The sequence below is a fragment of the Terrapene carolina genome, unplaced genomic scaffold (assembly GCF_002925995.2).
Source record: "Terrapene carolina triunguis isolate 2854851 unplaced genomic scaffold, T_m_triunguis-2.0 Scaffold421, whole genome shotgun sequence".
Taxonomy (NCBI): Eukaryota; Metazoa; Chordata; order Testudines; family Emydidae; genus Terrapene; species Terrapene triunguis.
This window is the reverse complement of record NW_020664772.1, coordinates 647,244-674,849: the sequence shown is the minus strand read 5'-3', so window position 1 is coordinate 674,849 and position 27,606 is coordinate 647,244. Positions and strand designations below refer to the sequence as shown.

Here is a 27,606-nt window from a genome sequence, read left to right as displayed (position 1 = left end):
AGGGCGGCAAAAAAGCCAGAGCCGGCCCTGGCTTCCCATCCTCTCACCTCCCTGCTAGAGCTGCTCAGAAAACAGAACTTCCATCCTGCAGGAGATTCTTTTCTTTTTACTGCGGTGAAGCTATGAAATAGCCAAAGTTTGCGGGCAAAGAAAAGTTTAGGAAAAAAAAATTTATTTGGAAATGTCAAAATGAAATGTGTTCCTGTTGATTATCCCAACAGAAATTTGAAAAGGAGTTGAAATCAGCATTTCCTCACAGAAAACTTCATTTCTGATTGAACTATATATTTTGATAGGAAAAACCAATCAGCTCTCCTCCTTCCCCTTGTCAGCTACAGCACCCACATTTAGATCTCCCCATAGCTGAGAGGTTCAGCCAGAAATTCACCCACGGCTGGAAGCCATCACAGCGGCCCCTGCCCTGCACAGAGAAGCAAGATGCTGCTTCTTGGGCAGTAGCTCCAGGGCACTTTAGAGGGTTAGCTCCTGTCCCACAGATGGGGAATTTTCCATCCCAGCCCAATGCACCCATTCTTAAAACCAAGCCCATATTAACTGGGCCTAGTAGCTTTTAACCCAGTCACACCTGTGTTTTTAGTGTGTCTCCTCCCCCTGATCTATCAGAGGAATCCCTGAAAATCTCCTACCTGTTCCAGCTCCTCTGCAGCCATTTCCCTTCTCCTGGCAGAATTAAGTGATTTGGAGCAGAACACGAATGTTATTCTGCAGCCTGTCAGGGTGAGAAGGGCAATTGGGGAGGTTTCAGAAAGGGCTTTGGTCCTTTTCATACCCCACTTCCCCCAGACTCTCTCCCTGCATATGCTTTACATTCTGCCTTTCAGTACACAAGCCCTAAACCTTCTCAGTGGTTACTGAAGGAGGCAAACTAAAGAAAGGGAACAAAGATAGAGCCTGCACACAGAAGCCTGTGCAATTAGGGTTTGTCTATACAGGATAATTCAGGAAAAATAATCTGAATTAACTAAGGGTGTGAATTTAAAACAGATTAATTAAAATGCATTAAACTCTTAAATAAATCTAAATAAAAAAAAATTAAAATTAAATGTTGACATCTTTATTTAGAATTTAAGTCACCCAATGTGAATTAAACTAAACTGAATTAAGGCCACTTTAATCTGAATGCAAATGTCCATACAGGGGTTTAATGCTATTTAATTATTCTGTTTTAAATTCATAACTTTTAGTTAATTTGGATTAAATTTCCTGAGTGTTCCCATGTAGACAAATCCTTTTTGTGGTGTAATGGCTAGGAATCACTATGGTCTTTTCTCTGCTTTGCTACTAACCACAACTGTAAGTTTGCACAAATTCCTTTCCTTCTGTTTCCCCTCCCACCCTTTGTCTGTCTTGTGCATAGATTATAAACACTTAGAATCATAGAATATCAGGGTCACTTCAGTGACTCTCTCTAACCATTTGTGCAGCAGATAGCCAAATGAGGACCTGCTCTCAGCATCTCCAGGTGCTACTACATCACCATAACTGGTACTCGATGAAATGCTTGTAGTGTCCTTTTCCACGGTATCTACCAATTAACATAACGAGATGCCTCCTGACACTGTCCTGAGGGCAGCACCTTCCCCCAACAGCGCGAGGCAGGAACTGGCTTTTCCTCTCCCTGCTCACCTTCTCCCTAGGAAAGTCAATCTGCCCTGGGGTGCTGCAGGGAATGGGGCTGGGCAGGGCTGGGAGCCGGGACCTCCCTCCCCACTGATTGCTCCTGCTGCCCCTGCCAGTCTCTCCCCATGTCTCCCTCCCTTCCCCTCGGGCTTAGGGTGACTAGATGTCCCGATTTTATAGGGACAGTCCTGATTTTTGGGTCTTTTTCTTATATAGGTTCTTATTACCCCCCACCCCCATCCCAATTTTTCACATTTGCTGTCTGGTCACCCTACTCGGGCTGGGAGACTCGGTCCCTGGCCCGGCCCGGGGCGTTCGCTCTCCGGGAGCTGGTTCGGCTCCTGCAGGTGCTCAGGGGAGCAGAGCTGGGGGGGGAGGTCAGGGAGGACAGCAGCTCTGGGACTCGCCCCCCCGGGAGCAGAGCTGGGGCGAGGAGGGGCCATTGGTGCAGAGTCACTTTCCTGCCCGGCCCCAGCCCTTTCCCCCGGGTCTCTCCCCTCACCTGCAGGCTCGGGCTTAGGGGCTGGTGTCGGCAGAGCCCAGAGCTGCCCCATGGGCTGGGTCCAGCCACCGCAGAAAGTCCCCCCCTAAGTTGAGCACAGAGGGCGGTTAATGCAGATCTCTTCCCGAGCAGCTGAGCCGATCAATTGAATTCAGGTTCCAGGCTTCCTTCTGGGTCTTAATAGATGCATCAGCTGCAGCGTCTGACCCAGGAAGCTCAACCCTGGTAGAGAGAGCACAGCCGCCTCCCCTTTCAATAGTAAACAGTCAATAGAACTATGCTTGGGAGAATTCAAGTTTTATTTTTATAATTTGAACCGATATTGATTTTAAGCATATTTATTTAATTTTTCAGAGTTGTGGGAAGTTGGAGGGGAGTCAGATAATAGTTTTTTCTTAATGACAGGTGTGATTCAAAAATTTTTGTTATAAGCATCGAAACACAACTTTGCAACATCATGTCAAAATATACAAAGTAAATTGCCTTAAATCAAACTCTAATAAGTTCTCAAGCAGTATTTTTCTTACTTTGCCTATCTATAAATTTAGATGATTATTGATGGAAATGTTTTATTGTTGGCTTGTCTGTACAGCAAAATTGATGGTTATTGACATTTATCGATAAAAATCCTATTCTTTCAAGCCTAAATATAACCAAACAGTCAGGGTTTCAAGGAAAATCATACAACATTTTCCCCATTTTACAAATGCATTCATATTTAATTAATTTGGAAGCCAGCAAAACATCCACCCATTGTGAACCCATTGGACTCAAGTAGTTCTATAACAAAATCTAAAGCAGTGACTATGCCAGGTGAAGTCTTGAGGGGTTGCAGATGTCTGATAGGTTTATTGTGGGGCTTTTTGGTGTGGGCACAAAGGCACAATATGGAGCATATGTGAGGTCACCAGACGATAGATGCGCAGCACAGCTAGTTCCGGCTCAAACATACCATATATGTATGTCAGAACAGAATGTTTGCCCCTGGTTGTAGCGTGACTGGGCACAGTGTCTGTTTGTTTTCAAAACACATCACTGTAGTTGCTGTATTTGGACAGAAGTCAAGGACCATACTCAGTGGATAGCTCTGCCTGGCCAGCTACCCCTGGCATGCAACCACCGAGGAACTAGTGCCCACTGCCCATTTCCTGGGGTCAAGCAGTGCTGCGGGCAGAATTCTGAGAAAAGTTCAACTGTTAGTTCAGCCCAGCAGATAAGGGAGTTGTGGAGGGCCAGCCATGAAATACCAAGGACCACACTGAAGCGTGGGGGAATGTATGGGTCTCTCAATACTCTTGGAACAGTTTCCATGGAAACTGGCCCGGAGAAAGAGCACCCGCGTGATTGCCTCTGCCAGATCAAGAACAGGCTTGAGCCACAAAGGAATCTATAGTGCCCAAGTTGCTTCAGTTTTGATAAAGATGTCCACTGTACCTGAGTCAATGAAGAAGCACTTGGAGATGCCCCAGGATTTGTGACTCAGCTGGTATTCATAGGTGTGGTGCCAGCCAGCCAGTCTACATTTATTGATCATCAAGTCCCAAAATGTACTTTTTTGGGTTTTCCCAGAGTGGGTGTTTAGGTGCATGAGCAGAGAAATGATCTTATTCATGGGGAATGGAGATTTTTTTGAGGATAGTGGGCTGCCAAGTTTGATGGTTTGGAGTTCACCCAGGCCAGTAAGGGATTCAGTCACTGTTTCCCTTGTAACCGTGGATGTCTTGTGGCTCTGTAGCTTTGGTCCAGAGCTCTGCCCCTCTCAACAGCCTGCCAGCAGCCCATAAGCTTCACCCTGGCTTTGTCCAACCCAGTTATTCCTTGCAGACTGACCTCAGTACCCTTCCAGCCCTGAGTTCACCCCAAAACCATCCTACAGCAGGGACCAGTCCCTGCCACTGAACCCTCAGAAAGAGTTAGGTTCTCTGCCCTTAGAGGCCAAGTAAAACACTCCATCCTGTCTGCTTTCTAGAAGCACACACTTTACTGAACTTACACAACAGTGATGATTTAGAATGAAAGCAAAACAAACTTCTTAACAAAAGAACATAGATTAAGTGATACCAAGTAAAAGGGATAAAGTCGGAAACAGTTACAAGCAAATAAAAGTGAAAATTCATCTAAAAGACTATAACTTAACCTAGCAAGATACAGTCTTTGTTGAAGATGGTTTCCATTCCCCGCCAGTCTCCCTTCCAGCTTTTACTGGCCAATAACGTCTGAGCTCACACTGAAACTTTTCCCACAGTCCTTAGGTTTGCAAGGTCGCGCTCCTGTGTGGATTCTCTGATGTGTACTAAGGTTTGAGCGGTGTGTGAAGCTTTTTCCACAGTGTCGACACTTATAGGGTTTCTCTCCTGTATGGATTCTCTGATGGCCCAGAAGGTATGAGTGGTGTGTGAAGCTTTTCCCACAGTGTTGACACTGGTAGGGCTTCTCTCCCGTATGGATTCGCTGATGGGTAAGAAGGTTTGCGGTGCAACTGAAACACTTTGCACAGTCAGGGCATTTAAAGGGCTTTTCTTCCCTGTGGGTTCCCTCATGTCTAGCAAGGTGCGAACTCTGACGGAAGCTTTTCCCACAGTTAGGACACGTATAGGGTCTCTCCCCCGTGTGAGTTTTCTGATGTTTTATCAGGGTGGAGCTCAGAGTGAAGCTTTTCCCACAGTTGAGGCATTTATAGGGTTTATCTCCGGTGTGGATTCTATTGTGTCTATCAAGTTCCGATTTATAAGCAAAACTTTTTCCACAGTCAGTGCATTTCTTGGATTTTCCTGCTCTGCAGATTCTCTGCTGACTAATAACATGTGAAATGCTATTGTAGCTTTCCCCTGAGTCACCAAGTGTCTTTGGTCCCTTTCCCAAGTGGGTCGCCTGACAGATTGGGATGCCTTTGAGACTTCTCCCACGGTGACTGGATTTACCCTGTGTCTCCCCAGAGAGGTTTCTCTGCAGCCGCTCTGGCCTGAGCTGTGTCTGACAGGCTTCTCCCTGCTCAGAAGTCTCGGAAACATCCCCTTCTGATCTTCCTGATACCGTCCCCTGTGGAACCACTTGCTCAGGACCTTCCTGCTGAGAATTCGCCTCCTTGTTCTCATTCACTGTCCCATCACCTGCTGGGACAGAGAGAGAATCCGGACAGGGAACCTCAGAAAGGGGAATGTGGAGAACAAACCCAAATAACTGCTGGGGAGGGGACCAATTTTACCTTTACACCCCATCCAAACACTCAGGGGGACGGAGCTAGTGCCAAGCGTCAGTCAGGGTGGGTGGGAAGCCATGAGTGACATCTGGCAAAAGGATATGGATGGGCTGGGGATAGTCATGTCCTGGGTGAAATGAGGCAGAACTGGGGCAGCTCACAGGGCCTCAGTGGGAATCCCAACTGTTTTGTTCACCCCTCAATGGTTTCCTGAGTCAGTTTATCTGATTCCTCACCTATGCAGGTTCCTGTCAGCATGTCCCTTTTCTCAGAGCCCTGGAGATCCAGGACCCATGACACCTCTCCTCGTTCTAGCTGTGAGATCAAGTCAGGTTTAGGAGTCACAAATCCTACCCACGGAAAAAATATAGGGTTAGTGTGACACAAAGGACCATTGATGTCAACTGTCAAAGAGTTCACTGTTCTATACAAGCAACTCCTGCCTCAGACCAGACAAACTCACTACACCTGACACACTGCTGTTTCATGGTATTTATCCATAAAGGGAAGCATGTGAAATCTCCACTGAAAGTGTGTATCGATACTCATAACCACCACATGATGTAATATTTCAGGAATAATGTAACTACTGTATATACTTGTTCATAAGCCAAATATTTTTGGTAAAAAAGTGATGCATCAAAGAGCGGGGATCGGCTTATAAACGGGTCTACACCAAAATGTGATGATTTTAAACTCTATGGAATCATTGAATTGAATATCTAATACATCGTCGTTTTGTTTACCTGGAGCGTCTGCAGGTATGGAGCCCCTCAGCTCCCTGTGGCCGCGGTTCGCGCCACTTCCTGCAGCTCCCATTGGCTGGGAATGGCGAACTGCGGTCACAGGGAGCTGAGGGGCTCCATGCCTGCAGACACTCCAAATAAACAAAACGTCCCAACCCGCCAGTGGCTTACCTTGATGGGCCGGGAGCCAAAGTTTTCCAACCCCTGAAATATAGGGTTAGCTTATTAAAGGGTCATACCGTTTTTGCTATTTTTACCTATCCATTTTGGGGGGTCGGCTTATAAATGAACGGGCTAATGAACGAGTATATACGGTATATTGAAAATATGGTCTCAGGGTTATGAAGTGAGAGTGAATTAAAAGGCAATAATATATCTCTGTGACGGCCCATTCAAGCAGGAGGGAGTTGTGCCCATCCCGGGTCAGCTGGTGATATAATGCAAGACTCATTTGTCTACCTTTGCACCAACCCAGAAAAGTCAATGGAAAAAACTATAAACATCAAAGTCATTTGGAAGTGAAAAGGAATGATATGACAGAGAGGAGAATCGCCCTGTCTGGGAATAAAGACACAAACTAGTTCAGTGTATCTCAGGGTGGAGATAGTCAGTCTGCATCCATTCAGTGAGGAGGTACCCTGATGGGCGGGGCTACTTCATGAAAGACTGGATCAGAGTTCCTTGGGACTAGCACCCACTGCAAAGGACTGAACTTTGGGGAGAGAACCTACTTAATTAGATAGGAAAGGTAACTATTGATAAGAATAGGCCCTAGTTTGTGTTTTAGGATTCTGTATTATATGTAACCCTTTGTGTACATCACTCACCTTTGTTTCTAGTTGAATCTCTGTTCTTCCTTGAATAAATTTCCTTTTGTTTTACAATAACTGAACTCAAGGTCTGTGTGCGATAAAGGAGCCATAAGCTAAGGTTTAACTGGTAAACTGGGGCAGTGCTCTGGCATTTCTATGGGTATCCAGTAATCAGGGATGGGACACCTTAGGGGGACACTTTGAGCTGACTTGGGGGCTGGAGTGCATCTGTTGTCAACCTGCAGTGCAAAGTGCAAAGAGCAGAGTGCTTGCATGACAGAGAGGCTGGTTGTATTAGGGAGTTAACACCCAGCTAGTACAGGCAAGTCTCCTTTGCTCTGGAGGCAGATAGTGACAAGGTAACTCACAGCCCTGGGTGTCCTGAGAAGAAACAAAGTGAAGGCACAGCTGCTATGCAATGTTCCTGGGGAAGAAGTGACATTTCATGGGAACAGATGGGAAAATGTAAGCAGAGGCCCCTTGTAAAATTGCAAGGATCTCCATGCATCACTGGATTTCATGACTCTGTGACAGCAGCAATGTTAGACCACTATCGCATTGCTAAGCATACACAGCTACATCTCTAAGGATGGAGATTGAGGGGTGTGTGTGTGAGACTGGGTATCAAACTGATACCAGAGACTGGGTATCAAACCCCAGACATAGCATGTGGTCCTGCTCTGGGTGGATGATAGTGGAACAGTGTTATTGTGCTGGCTGAGTGAAGAGGTGGTTTCTGATGCTCACGCAGTCAGCCACTCTAGGGTGTGGCTCCTCCCACTCAGACTCAGGTGGCGGTTCAGGGATGTGCCTGATTTTACTGTTTCTGCCCAGCAGCAGGGAGGAAGCTGCCCAGATCCTGCTCCCACAAATGTATAGACATGGTTGTGCCTGTGACTTATTCCAGGGAACTTGCCTGATAGTGCTAGTTTGACAGCCACCATATTGAACACGAGGGACTGAAATGGTGACCTCCAGAGCTAAAATCAGGAGCAGGGGCGGCTCTAGGCACCAGCAAAGCAAGCAGGTGCTTGGGGCAGCCCATTTGCAGGGGCGGCAGCCAGCAGGGATCCAGCATGGGAGCTGAGAACCAACAGAGAGCCCTGGGAGCTGTAGTTCCTTGGTTAGCTCCCTGCCCATAGAGCCAGCCCTGGGCAGGGAAAGAACTACATTTCCCAGCATTCCCTTGGCTGCTATCCACAGGAAAGGGAGGGGGAGGTAGGTAGGTAGTTGAAACCTCATGCTGCAGCTTGCTGTGAATGGAGAGCTCACTGCTAGAGCGGGGTGGCACTGTGAATGGGGAACAAGTATGCCCAAGGAGTAGAAGGCTTTGCCCCAGAGATCCCCTTCAGAAGACATCCCCAGCCTGGATTAGGGATACTGCTGTGACCTCACCTTACAGCCTCCAAAGAAAGAATTGGGTGGACTAAATGGACAGTGCCCCTCTCTATCTGAAGCCTAGCAAGGGAGGTACGTGGATCCCACTAGAATTTAAAATGAAAAGTAAGGGAGGGGAGGCTCTGGACCTGGGCAGCTTTAGATACAGTACCAGGCACTTAGGAGGATTTCCACTTCTGAGCCATGGAAGCAGAAATTGACTTTTCCTTTCCAGATTTAGCTAATATTCAGAAAGGGAATCTAGCACCTGCCTTCCAGATTTGAACACCCCCAAATCAAATATACTGATCCACTGTAACTTGCTGTAGAAAAAGTAGGATAAAATTGAGCAAGAAATGCTTCCCAGTGGTTATTAGGAGTGGAATTGCTATTTTCAACAGCCATTGCCATTTTTTTTTAATTTTTTTTTTTTAAGTTTTATTTGTTTAAAAGGAAGACAGTAATATTGCACTGGCAAATTTTCCCATAAAAACAAAGAGTGGAACAAAAAAATAATAAAGGCACCTCAACTTTTCCTCATTTATGGAGGACAGTCTTATAATATGCATCCAGATATCTTCCAATCACACAAGCTGAAAATTGTTCCACTTTACTGCAGTTCTGTAACCATATGGGAACCAATCCTGTCTGTGTTCTGTGCACATCCAAAATTCCTGCTGAATGACCCACCCTGGGAGCGAGTTACCAGTGACTTAGGGCTGGGGGTCCAGGGGGGAGCCCAGAGCTGGGGCAGCAGGGGATGCGGGTGTGGGGGGAGAGCCCAGGGCTGGGGCGACAGGGGGGAGCTCAGGGCTGGGGCGGCAGGGGGGGCGGGGGGGGGGGGGGCCCAGGGCGGGGGCGGCGGGGGGGGGGGGGGGGGAGCCGAGGGCGGGGGGGGGGGGCAGCCAAACATTGTTTTGCTTGGGGCGGCAAAAAACCTAGAGCCGGCCCTGATCAGGAGCTGTTACAGTTTGAACTAAGCCTCTTTATCTGGGGCTATGGCAGATTGATATCCTCTGTGGGATGGGCATTGAAGAGGAGCTGTAGCACATCTTTACCAGTGGGTTACACTAACACACCAATGAGTAGGCTGTAAAGTATCCTAACAGCACCCACCACAGGCAGAGCCCCAGCAAGTCTGTATCTTTCTTACCCCTTGGCATCACTTGTCTAATCTGACTAGTCATGATCTGAGGAAACGGCTCCTTACCCAGTGAGATCAGTGTCTCATAATTGTCCTGCATGACGTCCCTGTAGAGGGCTTTCTCACCAGGGTCCAGAAGAGCCCATTCCTCCTTGGAGAAATACACAGCCACCTCTCTGAAGGTCACGAGTTCCTGAAACAACAACTACTAGTACTCTGCTCCAATGAAAACCCCACCAGGTCAGTCACAGGCCCCAGATTGTTCCCTTTGCCCCAGTCTCCAATATGTTGTGTCCTTAAACAACATTTGCAATTGTTCTTCCAAACTGGTCTCTTATTCCTAGTGGTGCCACTTATCACAGATGGCATTATGCCCTTCAAAGACCTGCTGCTCTCCCCTACTTTACAGGAATCAGGCCATGAAACTGTCACCATAGGAATATTGCTCTTTGCTTCCCATCCTCTCACCTCCCTGCTAGAGCTGCTCAGAAAATGGCACTTCCATCCTGTGGGAGATCCCGATAATTAAAACATTTCTTTTCACTGGGGTGAACTTTGAAATAGCCAAAGGTTGGGAGCAAAGAAAAGTTTAGAAAAAAAATCTATTTGGAAATGTTGAAATGAAATGTCTTCCTGTTGATTATCCCAACATAAAATGTAAAAAATTTTTTTTTTAAAAATCAGCATTTCCTCACAGAGAACTTCATTTTTAACTGAACTACCTATTTGATGGGAAAATCCAACCAGCTCATCTGCTTCCCCTTGTCAGTTACAGCGCCCACATTTAGATCTCCACACAGCTGAGAGGTTCAGCCAGAAATTCACCCATGACTGGAAACCATCGCAGAGGCCCCTGTCCTGCACAGAGAGGCAAGATGCTGCTTCTTGGGCAGTAGCTCCAGGGCACTTTAGAGGGTTAGCTCCTGTCCCACAGATGGGGAATTTTCCATCCCAGCCCAATGCACCTATTCTTAAAACCAAGACCATATTAAATGCGCCTACTAGCTTTTAGCCCAGTCACACCTGTGTATTTAGTGTATCTCCTCTCCCTGATCTATCAGAGGAATCCCTGAAAATCTCCTACCTGTTCCAGCTCCACTGCAGCCATTTCCCTTCCCCTGGCAGAATTAAGTGATGTGGAGCAAAACACGGATGTTATTCTGCAGCCTGTCAGGGTGAGAACGGCGATTGGGGAGGTTTCAGAAAGGGCTTTGGTTCTTTTCACACTCCGCTTCCCCCAGACTCTCTCCCTGCATATGCTTTAAGTTCTGCCAGGTTGAGAAAACAGTTGGTCACTTTATTTCAGCAGACAAGTTCTAAACCATCCACCTCAGGGGTTATTGAAGGAGTTTAAAAAGGAACTAGATAAATTCATGGAGGCTAGGTCCATCAATGGCTATTAGCCAGGATGGGCAGGGATGGTGTCCCTCCCTAGCCTCTGTTTGCCAGAAGCTGGGAATGGGTGACAGGGAATGGATCACTTGAAGATAGCCTGTTCAAAGCCAGGGGAGCAGAGTGGAGCAGGCTGGGGCCGGGTCACGCCATTTCCCGCCGCCCCGTGAGTGCGGGTTGGGTGGCAGGAAGTGTAGCGAGCTGGCCCCAACCCGCTCTGCCGGCTTGTGCTGGGGGGCAGTTTCCCTTCTGCCCCCCAAGCCTGGGGAGAAGATGGAGCGGTGGGGAAGGGGCATGGGATGGGGAAGAGAAGGGGATAGGGGAAGCGGAGGCAGGGGGGAAGGGAAGTGGGGATGAAGGTGGTGGAGTTGGGAGGAGATGGGGCAGTGGGGAAGGGGCATGGGATTGGGAAGAGAAGGGGGTGGGAGTAGGGGGGAAGAGGCAGTGGGGAAGGAAGGGGTGGGATGGGAAGAAGATGGAGTGGTGGGGAAGGGGCATGGGATGGGGAAGAGAAGGGGTTAGGGGAAGCGGGGGCCCAGCATGCAGATCCCCTTGGCAGAAGCTAGGGCTCCCCTGTTAAGCAGGCCCATCAAACCCTCACCCTGACAAGCCCCACCTCCCCTGCATCTGTACCACCCTGATGAGCCCAAACCACCTACACCTGGACCCCCACCCAAATGAACCCCACCTCTCCTGCACTCAGACACCCCTCTGCTGAGCTCCAACCACTTTCACTTGGTCCCTCCTGGAGACTCCCATTGCCCCTGCACCTGGAACCTCCCTGTGCATCCAGATCCCCCACTGAGCTGCCTGCACCCAGACTGCCCCACACTGAACCCTCTTACCCCCATCTGGATCCCCCCACACTAAGTCCCTCTGCACTTGGATCCTGCTGCCAGGCTGAGCCTCCCTGCTCACATCTGGTGTGCCTGGTGCAAAAGGGGCAGGGCCCCAGGGTGTTTCTGTGGCAGGAATGGCCCTTGTGCAGTGTCAGGTTCAGCCTCACTGCCAAGTCCCTGTCCCGGGGGGGCTGGGGAGGCTGTACGGTATTCTCCCACCTCCATGCAGTCAGTGGCCTGTGCTCCCCACTGCCATGGTGGAGCTCCCACACTTATTGATTGTAAAAAAAAATAATTGCAAAATTTTAAAATATTATGCACAGAATTTGATTCCCTCAGGAATATGGGGCACTGTACAGCTGTGATGGTGGGACTGTGAAGGGGGTGCTGGACAGTAGGGGATCTGTGGGTGGGGTAGCTGGGCAGGGGGTATTGTGTGCAGGGTGCTGTGCAGTTGTGGGAGGGGTCTCTGGGCAGGGGGCGCTGGGCATAGAGATCTGTGGGGGAGGTCTCTGGGCGAGGGGGCACTGGACATAAGGGGAGGGCATTGGGCAGTGTGGAAGGGGCACGCTGGCAGTGCAGGGCTGGGCAGGCCAGTGTGCATCTAGCAGTTGTGGGTTTGTAAACAGTGCCCTTGTGCTGGGCTGAGTGGGGCCACTACCGCTGCACTGCGCCTCATTGCCCCCAACCGGCCCCTCCCTCTGTGGATCGCACTCCATCACATGCCCTATTTCCCCAATGGGGGCCCACAAATATGATTAATGCTGGGCCCACAAAAAGTTAATCGGGCCCTGGGAGCTGGGAATCTCCCTCCCCACTGATTGCTCCTGTTGGCCCTTCAAGTCTCTGCCCCTGTCTCCCTCCCGCCCCCTCCCCTCGGCCTGGGAGACTCGGTCCCTGTTCCGGCCCGGGGCGTTCGCTCTCCCGGAGCTGGCTCGGCTCCTGCAGGCGCCCGGGGGGGCGGGGGGGGGGGGGGTCAGGGAGGGCAGCAGCTCTGGGACTCGCAGCCCCCCCCTCTCCCTCCGGGAGCGGAGCTGGGGCGAGGAGGGGCCGTTGGTGCAGAGTCACTTTCCTGCCCGGCCCCAGCCCTTTTCCCCGGGTCTCTCCCCTCACCTGCAGGCTCCGGCTCAGGGGCTGGTGTCGGCAGAGCCGGGGGCTGCCCCAGGTGCCTCCCCTGCTGGGCACAGAGGGGGTCTGGGCAGCAGCTGAGCTTATCAGTCCAGGCTTCCTTCCGGGTCGCAATGGAGGCACTCAGCAGCAGCGTCTGACTCAGGAAGCTCAACTCCGGTATGCTGAGTAGACAGAGCGAGCCACATCCCCTTTCATTAGCAACAGTCCATGTAACTAAGCAGGCAGGGCTGCAAGGAACAAGGATTTATTACACATATGGTGAGAGACCGTGTTCCAAGCTCATCCTTGACTGTTCCTCCCCATGCAGCAATATCGGGTAGCCCCCCCAAGCTAACATCCTCCCACCCCAGAGTCTGTAGACCATCATCACTATATACCTTGCTGGAACCTGCTCCTCTTTCTCTGCTCCCACTCATCATACAACATTTTTTCCACTTTACAAACTCATTTATATTTAATTAGCTAATTTGGAAGCCAACAAAACATCCATCCACCCATAGGGCAGATGGGTTCCAGTCCTTAGCCTAGCTGGAGTTGCTTCTGATGGTACACAATCTACTCTGACACTTTTAGGCTTTGTCTAGATGAGGGTTTTGAAGGTGTTAGCTAACACGTGTTAACAGAGTAATGCAGACAAGGCAGTGTGCTTCCCTAATCGCTGACAACCAGCCTTGTGAGGGTTGCTCCATAAGAGAAGGGGGAGCAAGTTAAAGCAAGGTGCCAAAGGGACATTTGTCCCCTGGCTATTCACCCCAGCAGGTGGGGAAACTGAGGCAAAGGACTACTGCCCAAGGCACTGCAGGGGTGGCTGTTGTACTTATTAATTCATATAAATATATGGTTGATTTATTGTTGTGTATTCCTAAATTAACACTGTGTTCTGTTTCCCCTTAATGTCGTTTTCTTTGTTTTATACATAGACTCAGTGCTTGCCAAAGCAAAGCTAAGGGTGCCCAGGGAGATATTTTGTTTTCCCAAGTTTCTGGGTGAGGGCTTGAGTCATTGTGTTGGTTATTTTTAAGAAGAAACACTATATATTTGAATACAGCTTATATCACCAGGCAGAAGGGTTACATTTTGTGCCTTAAAAGCACACTGCCTTGTCTACACTAACACCTTCCAAATCTTCAGGTCTGTCTACGCTGCAGCAGGAGGTATGATTTGAAGCTTGTGCAGACATGCTCTAGTTTTAATCAGGTTAGCTTGCTAAAGATTGCAATGAGGACATGGCAGCGGGGGCTACATTAGCGGATATATACCTGGGGCAGCTTGTGCGGAACCCCACACCGCTGTATCCACGCTACACCATTTTTAGTGAGGTAGCTAGGTACTTATACCGCCTCCAGTACTGCAGTAGCTGAGCAGCTCACAGTCTTTAATACATGTGTCTTCATAAGGTTGTGAGGTAGGGAAGTACTATTATCCTTGTGTTACAAATGGGGAGCTGAAACACTGGGAAATTAATGCCCAGATCCTCAATGGCATTTAGGTATCAAACTCCTACTGAAATCTGCAGGAGGCCAATGATTTCAATGTGAGTTAGGCACCTATATACCTTTGAAGACCTGGGCCAAAGTGATTTATCCAAGTTTGCACAGGCAGCCCGTGGTGGAGCAGGTGGAGGGTCCTAAGCTAATGCTCTAATCACTGGACCCTCCTTCCTTTCTCATTCTCAGCAGCTATTCTGCCAATACTTAGGCATCTTCTGATCTTTGAGCACCTGCATAGTGCCTGCTATTTAAAGTGTATAAGATCGAGGTCTTCAGTACCCACATGATGTTAGCTGGAGTACAAGGCAGTTCAGTGACTTAGTTTTGTGGCTTCATATACAGCAAATTAGGGAACTGATGTTCTCAAACCTCTTTCCCATGAGATGGGCAGTGATGGCATCCAGATGCTTTTGCAGCCTAGATGAGAGTCAGCAGAAAGAGGAATCACGTGGGTGTTGGGCTTTGATGACCAAGTTCCAGGGGACAAATGCAAGAAGCCTGGGAAACAAGCAGGGAGAACTGGAAGTCCTGGCACAGTCAAGGATGATGTGATTGGAATGACAAAGACTTGGTGGGATAACTCACATTACTGGAGTACTGTCATGGATGCATATAAACTGTTTAGGAAGGACAGGCAGGGCAGAAAAGGTGGGGGAGTTGCATTGTATGTAAGAGAGCAGTATGGCTGCTCAGAGCTCCAGTATGAAACTGCAGAAAAACCTGAGTGTCTCTGGATTAAGTTTAGAAGTGTGAGCAACAAGGGTAGTGTCGTGGTGGGAGTCTGCTATAGACCACAAGACCAGGGGGATGAGGTGGACAAGGCTTTCTTCCGGCAACTAACAGAAGTTACTAGATCACAGGCCCTGGTTCTCATGGGGGACTTCAATCACCCCAATATCTGCTGGGAGAGCAATACAGTGGTGCACAGACAATCCAGGACGTTTTTGGAAAGTAGAGGACAATTTCCTGGTGCAAGTGCTGGAGGAACCAACTAGGGACAGAGCTCTTCTTGACCTGCTGCTCACAAACAGGGAAGAATTAGTAGGGGAAGCAAAAGTGGATGGAACCTGGGAGGCTGTGACCATGAGATGGTCGAGTTCAGGATCCTGACACAAGGAAGAAAGGAGAGCAGCAGAATACGGACCCTGGACTTCAGAAAAGCAGACTTTGACTCCTTCAGGGAACTGATGGGCAGGATCCCCTGGGAGAATAACATGAGGGGGAAAGGAGTCCAGGAGAGCTGGCTGTATTTTAAAGAATCCTTATTGAGGTTGCAGGAACAAACCATCCCGATGTATAGAAAGAATAGTAAATATGGCAGGCGACCAGCTTGGCTTAACAGTGAAATCCTTGCTGATCTTAAACACAAAAATGAAGCTTATAAGAAGTGGAAGATTGGACAAATGACCAGGAAGGAGTATAAAAATATTGCTCAGGCATGCAGGAGTGAGATCAGGAAGGCCAAATCACACTTGGAGTTGCAGCTAGCAAGAGATGTTAAGAGTAACAAGAAGGGTTTCTTCAGGTATGTTAGCAACAAGAAAAAAGTCAAGGAAAGTGTGGGCCCCTTACTGAATGAGGGAGGCAACCTAGTGACAGAGGATGTGGAAAAAGCTAATGTACTCAATGCTTTTTTTGCCTCTGTCTTCACAAACAAGGTCAGCTCCCAGACTACTGCACTGGGCAGCACAGCATGGGGAGGAGGTGACCAGCTCTCTGTGGAGAAAGAAGTGGTTCAGGACTATTTAGAAAAACTGGACGAGCACAAGTCCATGGGGTCGGATGTGATTGCAGAGCCATTGGCCATTATCTTTGAAAACTCATGGCGATCGGGGGAGGTCCCGGATGATTGGAAAAAGGCTAATGTAGTGCCCATCTTTAAAAAAGGGAAGAAGGAGGATCCAGGGAACTACAGGCCAGTGAGCCTCACCTCAATCCCTGGAAAAAACATGGAGCAGGTCCTCAAGGAATTAATTCTGAAGCACTTTGAGGAGAGGAAAGTGATCAGGAACAGTCAGCATGGATTCACCAAGGGCAAGTCATGCCTGACTAACCTAACTGCCTTCTATGATGAGATAACTGGCTTTGTGGATGAGGGGAAAGCAGTGGACATGTTATTCCTTGACCTTAGCAAAGCTTTTGATACGGTATCCCACAGTATTCTTGCCAGCAAGTTAAAGAAGTATGGGCTGGATGAATGGACTATAAGGTGGATAGAAAGCTGGCTAGATCGTCGGGCTCAACGGGTAGTGATCAATGACTCCATGTCTAGTTGGCAACCGGCATCAAGCAGAGTGCCCCAAGGGTTGGTCCTGGGGCCGGTTTTGTTCAATATCTTCATTAATGACCTGGAGGATGGTGTGGACTGCACTCTCAGCAAGTTTGAAGATGACACTAAACTGGGAGGAGTGGTAGATACACTGGAGGGTAGGGATAGGATACAGAGGGACCTAGACAAATTAGAGGATTGGGCCAAAAGAAATCTGATGAGGTTTAACAAGGACAAGTGCTGCACTTAGGATGGAAGAATCCCATGCACTGCTACAGACTAGGGACTGAATGGCTAGGCAGCAGTTCTGCAGAAAAGGACCTAGGAGTTACAGTGGATTAAAAGCTGGATATGAGTCAACAGTGTGCCTTTGTTGCCAAGAAGACTAACGGCATTTTGGGCTGTATAAGTAGGGGCATTGCCAGCAGATCGAGGGACATAATCATTCCCCTCTATTCGACATTGGTGAGGCCTCATCTGGAGTACTGTGTCCAGTTTTGGGCCCCACACTACAAGAAGGATGTGGACAAATTGGAAAGAGTCCAGCGGAGGGCAACAAAAATTATTAGGGGGCTGGAGCACATGACTTACAAGGCGAGGCTGAGGGAACTGGGATTATTTAGTCTGCAGAAGAGAAGAATGAGGGGGGATTTGATAGCTGCTTTCAACTATCTGAAAGGGGGTTCCAAAGAGGATGGATCTAGACTGTTCTCAGTGGTAGCAGATGACAGAACAAGGAGTAATGGTCTCAAGTTGCAGTGGGGGAGGTTTAGGTTGGATATTAGGAAAAACTTTTTCACTAGGAGGGTGGTGAAGCACTGGAATGGGTTACCTAGGGAGGTGGTGGAATCTCCTTCCTTAGAGGTTTTTAAGGTCAGGCTTGACAAAGCCCTGGTTGGGATGATTTAGTTGGGGATTGGTCCTGATATTCTATGATTCTATGACTCAGATTTGGCTTCCAACCAGATTTCAAATCTCACCAGCCATACACCTTGGTAAGAAGGTATTAACCTCTAACTGAAATTTCAGAACTGCTTTCCCTGCAGCGTCCACTAGAGGATGATGATGAATTGCAAAGTTTGTAGATCCAAATTCCATCACAGGCAACATGGTTGAGAGCTCTAAGATGTATGCAGTGTTCTTGTAAATGTGTTGGTCCCATTAGGGAGACAAGGTCGGTGAGGTGATATCTTCTATTGGACCAACTTCTGGTTGTGAGAGAGACAAACTTTTGGGCTTACGCAGAGCTCTTTTTCAGCTCTTGGAAATGTACTGAGAGTGTCACAAATACAAGGTGGAACTGATTGCTTAGCAACAGTAAACACAGATTCTCATATCTGTCATCTAAAAAGAATGGCTCAGATGTGGGAATCTCCCTCATATCCTCTGCAGTAAAGACCAACGCAAAGAATTCATTTAGCTTCTCTGCAACAGCCTTGTCTTCCTTGAGTGCTCCGTTAGCATCTTGATCATCCAGTGCCCCACTGATTGTCTGTTAAGCTTCCTGCTGATGTACTTAAAAAACATTTGCTGTTAGTTTTTGTGTCTTTTGCTAGTTGTTCTTCACATTCTTTTTCATCCTGCCTAATTATATCTGACTTTCCAGAGTTTATGCTCCTTCTATTTTCCTCAGTAGGGGTTGGCTTTCCGTGGGTTCCAGGAGTAGCTGCTCTAAGAAGCAGTCATTAATATTGGGGGAGGGATAGCTCAGTGGTTTGAGCATTGGCCCGCTAAACAGAGGGTTGTGAGTTCAATTAGGGATCTGGGACAAAAATCTGTCTGGGGATTGGTCTTGCTTAGAGCAGGGGGTTGGACAAGATGACCTCCTGAGGTCCCTTCCAACCCTGATATTCTATGAATGGTGTCTAGAAATTCTATCTCTGCATCCCATCCTGAGGTGACAAGTTCCCAGTCAATATGGAAATAGTTGAAATCCCTCATTATTTTTGGTTTTCTTTTTTTCTAGCCTCTCTAATCTCCCAGAGCATTTCAGAACCACCATCACCATTCTGGTCAGGTGTTCAGTAGTATATTCCTATTGCCATGCTCTTATTATTCCAGTGTGGAATTTCTATCCATAGAGATTCTATCATACAGTCTAATTCATTTAAGATTGTTATTATATTTGACTCCCAGATTGCTGGACTGGGCAGCACAGTATGGGGAGGAGGTGACCAGCCCTCCGTGGAGAAAGAAGTGGTTCGGGACTATTTAGAAAAACTGGATGAGCACAAATCCATGGGGCCAGATGCGCTGCATCCGAGGGTGCTAAAGGAGTTGGCGGATGTGATTGCGGAGCCATTGGCCATCATCTTTGAAAACTCATGGCGATCGGGGGAGGTCCCGGATGACTGGAAAAAGGCTAATGTAGTGCCCATCTTTAAAAAAGGGAAGGAGGAGGATCCGGGGAACTACAGGCCAGTCAGCCTCACCTCAGTCCCTGGAAAAATCATGGAGCAGGTCCTCAAGGAATCAATTATGAAACACGTAGAGGAGAGGAAAGTGATCAGGAACAGTCAGCATGGATTCACCAAGGGGAAGTCGTGCCTGACTAACCTAATTGCCTTCTATGATGAGATAACTGGCTCTGTGGATGAGGGGAAAGCAGTGGATGTGTTATTCCTTGACTTTAGCAAAGCTTTTGATATGGTCTCCCACAGTATTCTTGCCGCCAAGTTAAAGAAGTATGGGCTGGATGAATGGACTGTAAGGTGGATAGAAAGCTGGCTAGATCGTCGGGCTCAACGGGTAGTGATCAATGGCTCCATGTCTAGTTGGCAGCCGGTTTCAAGCGGAGTGCCCCAAGGGTCGGTCCTGGGGCCAGTTTTGTTTAATATCTTTATTAATGATCTGGAGGATGGTGTGGACTGCACTCTCAGCAAGTTTGCCGATGACACTAAACTAGGAGGCGTGGTAGACACACTAGAAGGTAGGGATCGGATACAGAGGGACCTAGACAAATTAGAGGACTGGGCCAAAAAAACCTGATGGGGTTCAACAAGAACAAGTGCAGAGTCCTGCACTTAGGATGGAAGAATCCTATGCACTGCTACAGACTAGGGACCGAATGGCTAGGTAGCAGTTCTGCAGAAAAGGACCTAGGGGTCACAGTTGACGAGAAGCTGGATATGAGTCAACAGTGTGCTCTTGTTGCCAAGAAGGCTAATGGCATTTTGGGCTGTATAAGTAGGGGCATTGCCAGCAGATCGAGGAAAGTGATCGTTCCCCTTTATTCGACATTGGTGAGGCCTCATCTGGAGTACCGTGTCCAGTTTTGGGCCCCACACTACAAGAAGGATGTGGAAATACTGGAAAGAGTCCAGCGGAGGGCAACAAAAATGATTAGGGGTCTGGAGCACATGACTTATGAGGAGAGGCTGAGGGAACTGGGATTGGTTAGTCTCCAGAAGAGAAGAATGAGGGGGGATTTGATAGCTGCTTTCAACTACCTGAGGGGGGGTTCCAAAGAGGATGGAGCTTGGCTGTTCTCAGTGGTGGCAGATGACAGAACAAGGAGCAATGGTCTCAAGTTGCAGTGGGGGAGGTCTAGGTTGGATATTAGGAAACAGTATTTCACTAGGAGGGTGGTGAAGCACTGGAATGCTTTATCTACGGAGGTGGTGGAATCTCCTTCCTTGGAGGTTTTTAAGTCCCGGCTTGACAAAGCCCTGGCTGGGATGATTTAGTTGGGAATTGGTCCTGCTTTGAGCAGGGGGTTGGACTAGATGACCTCCTGAGGTCCCTTCCAACCCTGATATTCTATGATTCTATGACTCTATGCTTTCTTTCACATATAGTGCCACTGCTCCACCAGCTCAACCTACTCTGTCATTCCTATATATTTTGTACCCTAATATTGTACCATGCCCCATTGATTATTGTTCCACCAAGATTCTGTGATGCCTATTATATCAATATCCTCATTTAACACCAGGCACTCAAGTTCACCCATCTTAGTATTTAGACTTCTTGTATTTGCATACAAGAACTTATAAAATTTGTCAGTATTTAATTGTCTGTCTTCACCTGATGTAATTGAATGGAACTCTTTTTCATTTGACTGTTTCTCTTCAGTTCCTACCTGTACTTTTTATCAACTTCTATCCACTCCTCTTTACTAGGATATAGAGTATCCCCTTTCATAAATCATCCCCTAAGTGATTTCTCTGTGAACCATGTGCTCCTCCACATAGGGGCTGAGTTTTTCTTGTCCCCTGCTCTGCCATGAGGTCCCACCCCCACTCCACTCTCTCCCCCAACATCCTCCCCCCCCTCTGCCTCTTCCCGCCCCCGCTTTGCCCCCTCCCCGAGGCCCTTCCCCACCCACTGCTCGCTGGTCTCTGCCCTCCCCCAGCCGCCAAACAGCTGTTTGGCAGCACCTCTGATCAGCTGTTTGGCGGCACCTCCAAACAGCTGATCGGGAACACCACCAAACAATTGTGGCTGGTGGGTGCTGAGCACCTGCTATTTTTTTTCCCATGGGTGCTCCAGCCCGAGCACCCACGGAGTTAGCACCTATGTTCCTCCACACTGTCAGTTTTCCCCTGGGCCCATATTTTAAAAACTCCTCTATGATTTTTTCAGTTTTTGCATAGAATCATAGAAATGTAGAACAGGAAGGGACTTCAATAGGTCATCTAGTCCAGTCCCCTGAACTGAGGTAGCACTCAGTATTATTTAAACCATCCCTGACAGGTGTCCATCTAACCTGTTCTTAAAAACCTCCAATGATGGAGATTTCACAACCTTTGTAGGTAATTTGTTCCCGTGCTTATCTGCCCTTACAGTTAGGAAGTTTTTCCTAACGTCTAACCTAAATCTCCCTTGCTTCAGTTTAAGCCTATTAATTCTTGTCCTGTCCTTACTGGATATGGAGAGCAATTTATCACCCTCCTCTTTATAACAACCTTTGGTGAACTTGAAAACTGTTATTATATCACCCCTCAGTCTTCTCTCATCCAGACTAAATAAACTGAGTTTTTTCAATCTTTCCTCATAGGTCATGTTTCCTAGACCTTTAATCATTTTTGTGGCTCTCCTCTCAACCCTCTTCAATTTGTCCACATCTTTCCCAAAGTGTGGTGCCCAGAACTGGACACAGTACACCAGTTGAGGCCTTATTACTACTGAGTAGAAGTGGAAGAATTATTTGTGTGTGTCTCATTTACAATACTCCTGCTAATACATCCCAGAATGATGGGTTTTTTTGCAACAGTATTACATTGTTGACTCATATTTAGTTTGTGATAAACTGTAACCCGCAGATTCTTTTCTGCAGTAGTCCTTCCTAGGCAGTCATTTCCCATTTTGAATTTGTCCAGTTGATTATTCCTTCCTAAGTGGAGTACTTTGCATTTGTGCTTATTGAATTTCATCCTATTTATTTCAGACCATTTATCCAGTTTGTCAATGTCATTTTGGATTCTAATCCTGTCCTCCAAAGCACTATTTACCCCTCCCAGCTTGATATCATCCACAAACTTTATAAGTGTACTCTCTATGCCATTATCCAAATCATTTATGAAGATATTGAACAAAACCAGAACCAATCCCAGCAGGACCCCACTCAATATGCCCTTTCAGCTTGACAGTGAACCATTGACAACTACTCTCTAAGTACAGTTTTCCAACTAGTTGTGCACCCGCATTACAGTAGGTTCATCTAGGCTATATTTCCCTAGTTTGCTTATGAGACAGTCATGTGAGACAGTATCAAAAGCTTTACTAAAGTTTAAATAAATCACATCTACAGCTTTCCTCTAGCCACAAGGCTTGTTCAGTACCAGGTTTACCATGACGCTGGGCCTACAATCAGAAGGGGCCCTGGCCAGCCCTCACCCCTGGCCGGCTGCTCTCACCCCTGCTCTGCCCCAGCCCCGCCTCTTCCTACCCCTTCCCCAAACCCCCTGCCCTCACTTTGCCCCTTCCCCTGAGGACTGCAGCAGGAGTCAGGCCTGCCCTGAATGCACTGGGCAGCGGTAAGTGCAGCGACCCGGCCCCAACCCGCTCCGCCGGTGAGTGCTGGGGGGTGGTTCCCCCTATCCCCCAGTCCCAAGGCTGGGAGCCAGGGGAGCAGAGTGGAGCGGGCTGGGGCCGGGTCACTCCATTTCCCGCTGCCCCGTGAGTGCGGGGTCAGGCCCGCCCTGCAATCACCGGGTGGCAGGAAGTGGAGCGACCTGGCCCCAACCAGCTCCACCGGCTCGTGCTGGGGGACGGTTTCCCCTCTGCCCGCCAAGCCTGGGGAGATGATGGAGTGGTGGGGAAGGGGATGGGATGGGGATGAGAAGGGGATGGGGGAAGTGGTGGCAGGGGGGAAGAGGCAGGGGGAAAGGAAGGGGGTGGGGTGGGGAGGAAATGGAACAGTGGGGAAGGGGCATGGGAGGGGGAAGAGAAGGGGATAGGGGAAGCGGAGGTAGGGGGGAAGAGGAAGTGGGGATAAAGGGGGTGAGATGGGGAGGAGATAGGGCAGTTGGGAAAGGGCATGGGATGGGGAAGAGAAGGGGGCAGGGGGAAAGAGGCAGTGGGGAATGAAGGGGGTGGGATGGGAAGGAGATGGAGCAGTGGGGAAGGGGCATGGGATTGGGAAGAGAAGGGGATAGGGGAAGCGGGGGCCCAGCATACGGATCCCCTTGGCAGAAGCTGGGGCTCCCCTGTTAAGCAGGCCCATCAAACCCTCACCCTGACAAGCCCCACCTCCCCTGCATCTGTACCACCCTGATGAGCCTCCCCAGACACCCTCCCCATTGACCCCCACCCAAATGAACCCCACCTCTCCTGCACCCAGACACCCCTCTGCTGAGCTCCAACCACTTTCACTTGGTCCCCCCTGGAGACTCCCATTGCCCCTGCACCTGGAACCTCCCTGTGCATCCAGATCCTCTACTGAGGTGCCTGCACCCAGACTACCCCACACTGAACCCTCTTACCCCCATCTGGATCCCCCCCACACTAAGTCCCTCTGCACTTGGATCCTGCTGCCAGGCTGAGCCTCCCTGCTCACATCTGGTGTGCCTGGTGCAAAAGGGGCAGGGCCCCAGGGTGTTTCTGTGGCAGGAATGGCCCTTGTGCAGTGTCAGGGTCAGATTCAGTCTCACTGCCAAGTCCCTGTCCCGGGGGGGCGGGGGAGGCTGCAGGATATTCTTCCACCTCCATGCAGCCAGTGGCCTGTGTTCCCCACTGCCATGGTGGAGCTTTCACATTTATTTATTGTAAAAAAAATAATTGCAGAATTTTAAAATATTATGCACAGAATTTGATGCAGAATTCCCTCAGGAATATGGGGCACTGTACAGCTGTGATGGTGGGACTGTAAAGGGGATGCTGGACAGTAGGGGATCTGTGGGTGGGGGAGCTGGGCAGGGGGCATGGTGTGCAGGGTGCTGTGCAGTTGTGGTAGGAGGTCAGCAGGAGGAGTCTCTGGGTAGGGGGTGCTGGGCATAGCAGGTCCAGGGGCATTGGGCATAGGGAACTGTGGGGGAGGTCTCTGAGTGAGGGGGTGCTGGGCATATGGGCAGGGCACTGGGCAATGGGGCAGTGTGGAAGGGGCATGCTGGCAGGGCTGGGCGAGCCAGTGTGCGTCTCGCAGTTGTGGGTTTGTAAACAGTGCCCTTGTGCTGGGCTGCATGGGGCCACTCCTGCTGCGCCTTATTGCCCCCAACCGGCCCCTCGCTCTGAGAACCGCCCCCCCATGGGGGCCCACAAAAGGTTAATCTGGTCCTGGGCTTGTTACACGGTCAAAGAAGGATTCACCATGGAGTCACCAAGGGCAAGTGATGCCTGACCAACCTGATTGCCTTCTATGATGAGATAACTGGCTCTGTGGATATGGGGAAAGCAGTGGATGTCATATATCTTGACTTTAGCAAAACTTTTGATTCGGTCTCCCACAATATTCTTGCCAGCAAGTTGAAGAAGTATGGATTGGATGAATGGACTATAAGGTGGACAGAAAGCTGGCTAGATTGTCGGGCTCAACAGGTAGTGATCAACGGCTTAATATCAAGTGGAGTGCCCCAGGGGTCGGTTTTGTTCAACATCTTTATTAAAGATTTGGACGATGGGGTAAATTGCACCCTCAGCAAGTTCGCAGATGACACTAAGCTGGGGAGAGTGGTAGATACACTGGAGGGTAGGGATAGGGTCCAGAGTGACCTAGACAAATTGGAGGATTGGGCGAAAAGAAATCTGATGAGGTTCAAGAAGGAAAAGTGCAGACTCCTGCACTTAGGATGGAAGAATCCCATGCACTGCTATGGGCTGGGGACCGACTGCCTAAGCAGCAGTTCTGCAGAAAAGGACCTGGGGATTACAGTGAATAAGAAGCTGGATATGAGTCAGCAGTGTGCCTTTGTTGCCAAGAAGGCTAACGGCATATTGGGCTGCATTAGTAGGAACATTACCAGCAGATCGAGGGAAGTGATTATTCCTCTCTATTCGGCACTGGTGAGGCCACGTCTGGAGTATTGCATCCAGTTTTGGGCCCCACACTTCAGAAAGGATGTGGACAAATTGAAGAGTGTCCAGCAGAGGGCAACAAAAATGATCAGGGGGCTGGGGCGCATGACTTACAAGGAGAGGCTGAGGGAACTGGGCTTGTTTAGTCTGCAGAAGAGAAGAGTGAGGCGGGATTTGATAGCAGCCTTCAACTACCTGAAGGAGGGGTTCCAAAGAGGAGGGAGCTCGGCTGTTCTCAGTGATGGCAGATGACAGAACAAGGAGTAATGGTCTCAAGTTGCAGTGGGGGAGGTCTAGGATGGATATTAGGAAACACTATTTCACTAGGAGGGTGGTGAAGCACTGGAATGGGTTAGCTAGGGAGGTGGTGGAATCTCCATCCTTAGAGGTTTTTAAAGCCCGGCTTGACAAAGCCCTGGCTGGGAAGATTTAGTTGGTGTTGGTCCTGGTTTGAGCAGGGGGTTGAACTAGATGACCTCCTGAGGTCTCTTCCAACCCTAATCTTCTATGATACTATGAAGGATATTGGGTTGGTTTTACATGATTTGTTCCTCACAAATCCATGTTGACAGTTACTTATCACCTTATTTTCTCATAGGTGCTTACAAATTGATTATTTGCTCCATTATCTTTCCAGGTACCAAAGATAAGCTAACTGGTCTATAATTCCCTGGGTTGTCCTTATTCCTCTTTTTATAGATAGGTACAATATTTCCCCTATTCCAGTCCTCTGGGATCTCTCCTGTCCTCCATGAGTTCTCAAAGATAATTGCTAATGGCTCAGAGATCTCTTCAGCAGGTTCTTTAAGTATTCTAGGATGTATTTCATCAGGCCCTGCCACTGTGAGGACATTGAACTTGTCTAAGTAATTTTTAATTTGTTTTTTTCCTATTTTAGCCTCAGATTCTACCCCATTTATACTGATATTCACTATGTTAGTTGATCACTGCTAACCTTTTTGGTGAAAGTGAAACAAAAAAGAGGCATTTAACACTTTGGCCATTGCTGTGTTTTCTATTTTTGTCTTTTCCCTCCTCACTGAGTAATGGGCCTACTCTGTCCTTGGTCTTCCTCCTGCTTCTAATGTAATTGTGAAATGTTTTCTTGTTACCCTTTGTGGACCTAGTTAATTAAATGTTGTTTTGTGCCTTGGACTTTCTAATTTTGTCCCTACATTATTCTGTTGCTGGTGGTTTTTTAATATTCAGTCTTCATAATTTGTCTTAGTTTTTACTTTTTACTTTTTTTTTTTTCCCCTTCAGTTTCAGGTCATTAAAGATCACCTGGTTAAGCTAGGGTGGTCTTTTACCATTGTCCTATGCATTGGGATAGTTTGCTCTTGTGATCATAATAATGACTCTTAAAAACTGCCAACTCTCCTGAAGTCTTTTTTCCCTTAGACTTGCTTTCCATGGGATCTTACCTGCCAATTCTCTGTCTTTGCTAAAGCCTGCCTTCTTGAAGTCCATTGTCTTTATTCTGCAGTTTTCCCTCTTACTTAGAATCATGAACTCTATCATTTCATGATCACTTTCACCCAAGCTGCCTTCCACCTTTAAATTCTCAACCATTTCCTCCTTTGTCAGAATCAAATCTAGAACAGCCTCTCCCTTAGTTGCTTTCTCCACCTTCTGGAATAAAAGAAGTTGTCTCCAATGCATTCCCAGAACTGGTTGGATAATCTGTGCTCTGCTGTATTATTTTTCCAACAGATGTCTGGGTAGTTGAAATCCCCCATCACTACCAACTCTTGGGCTTTGGATTGTTTTGCTAGTTTAAAAAAAACCTCATCCACCTCTTCTTCCTGGTTGGTCTATAGTAGACTTCCTGAACAAGCTGTACCCTTCTATACCAATATTCTAGTCATGTGAATTATCATCTGTGATGCCAATTATGTCATAAATGTGATTATTCACTAGTATTTCTAGTTCCTCCTGTTCATTCTCCATACTTCTTGCATTAATAAACAGACATCTAAGATGTTCATTAGATTTCCCCTCTATATTGCCTTGTCTCTCCTTTATCCCTGCTGTGATTGCCCATGTTCCTCCCAGATTTGATATTTTCATGTAGGTCTCCATGTTCTAGACTTACCTCTGGCTTTTGTCTCCTGCACCCATCAAGCCCAGTTTACAGCTAGATTAGCCAGTCTGTATGTGAAGATACTCTTCCCCTTCCTTGATAAAAGAACCCCATCACTGCTCAGCAGTCCTTCTTGGAACAGCATCCAATGGTCGAGGAATCCGAAGCCCTCCTGGCAACACAGTCCATGCATTCACCTCCAATATGTGTTTGTCTGTGCCTGGGGCCTACCCCTGACTGGAAGGGTCAATGAGAACACCACCTGTGCCAAATCCCTCTTCACAATACCATTGTCTCATCCATGCATTGAGTTTCAGCAGTTCTGGCCTTGCTCATGGAACTGGAATAAGAATGCTACATGGAGGTCCTAGACTTTAATCTCTTACCTAGCAGCTAAATCTGGCCTTGAGGGCATCTATCCAATCTTTCCCAATGTCACTGGTACCTACATGTACCATGACCACCGGCTCCTCCCCAGCACTGCACATAAGTTTGTCTAGATGTCTCAAGAGGCCTGCAACCTTCAC

General features: G+C 48.3%; 2 protein-coding genes across 3 annotated transcripts in view; both read right to left on the bottom strand.

The window, feature by feature from the left end:
* Positions 1 to 12,811, bottom strand: part of LOC112118986 (zinc finger protein 271-like) — a 54,483-nt gene extending 41,672 nt beyond the window's left edge. The window contains exon 1 of the mRNA XM_029913006.1: positions 12,766 to 12,811. The gene's annotated coding sequence lies outside the window, so the exon portion shown is untranslated. The remainder of the gene's footprint in view (positions 1 to 12,765) is intronic.
* LOC115271321 (zinc finger protein 34-like) lies at positions 3,284 to 12,838 on the bottom strand. Of its 2 annotated transcripts, XM_029913019.1 has the most exons (5): positions 12,766 to 12,838; positions 10,506 to 10,588; positions 9,488 to 9,614; positions 5,579 to 5,692; positions 3,284 to 5,256 (listed from the first exon to the last, which is right to left on the bottom strand). In XM_029913019.1, the coding sequence occupies exons 2-5, from the start codon at positions 10,527 to 10,529 to the stop codon at positions 4,343 to 4,345; spliced, it is 1,179 nt and encodes a 392-aa protein (XP_029768879.1). In that variant the 5' UTR covers positions 10,530 to 10,588; positions 12,766 to 12,838; the 3' UTR covers positions 3,284 to 4,342. The 2 variants fall into 2 exon arrangements, with proteins under 2 accessions (XP_029768879.1, XP_029768880.1); XM_029913020.1 differs by lacking the exon at positions 12,766 to 12,838 and having other exon boundaries at positions 3,284 to 5,253; positions 10,506 to 10,770.
* Positions 12,839 to 27,606: the final 14,768 nt, after the last annotated feature.

Bases quoted from the DNA above. Each gene is read 5' to 3' on its own strand.
- LOC115271321 (XM_029913019.1), bottom strand. From the start codon at position 10,529: ATGGCTGCAGTGGAGCTGGAACAG. The intron at 9,615-10,505 runs GTAGGAGATTTT...TTGTTGTTTCAG, and splicing joins CTGCAGTGGAGCTGGAACAG to GAACTCGTGACCTTCAGAGA. The intron at 5,257-5,578 runs GTGAGGAATCAG...TCTCTGTCCCAG, and splicing joins GCTGACAGGAACCTGCATAG to CAGGTGATGGGACAGTGAAT.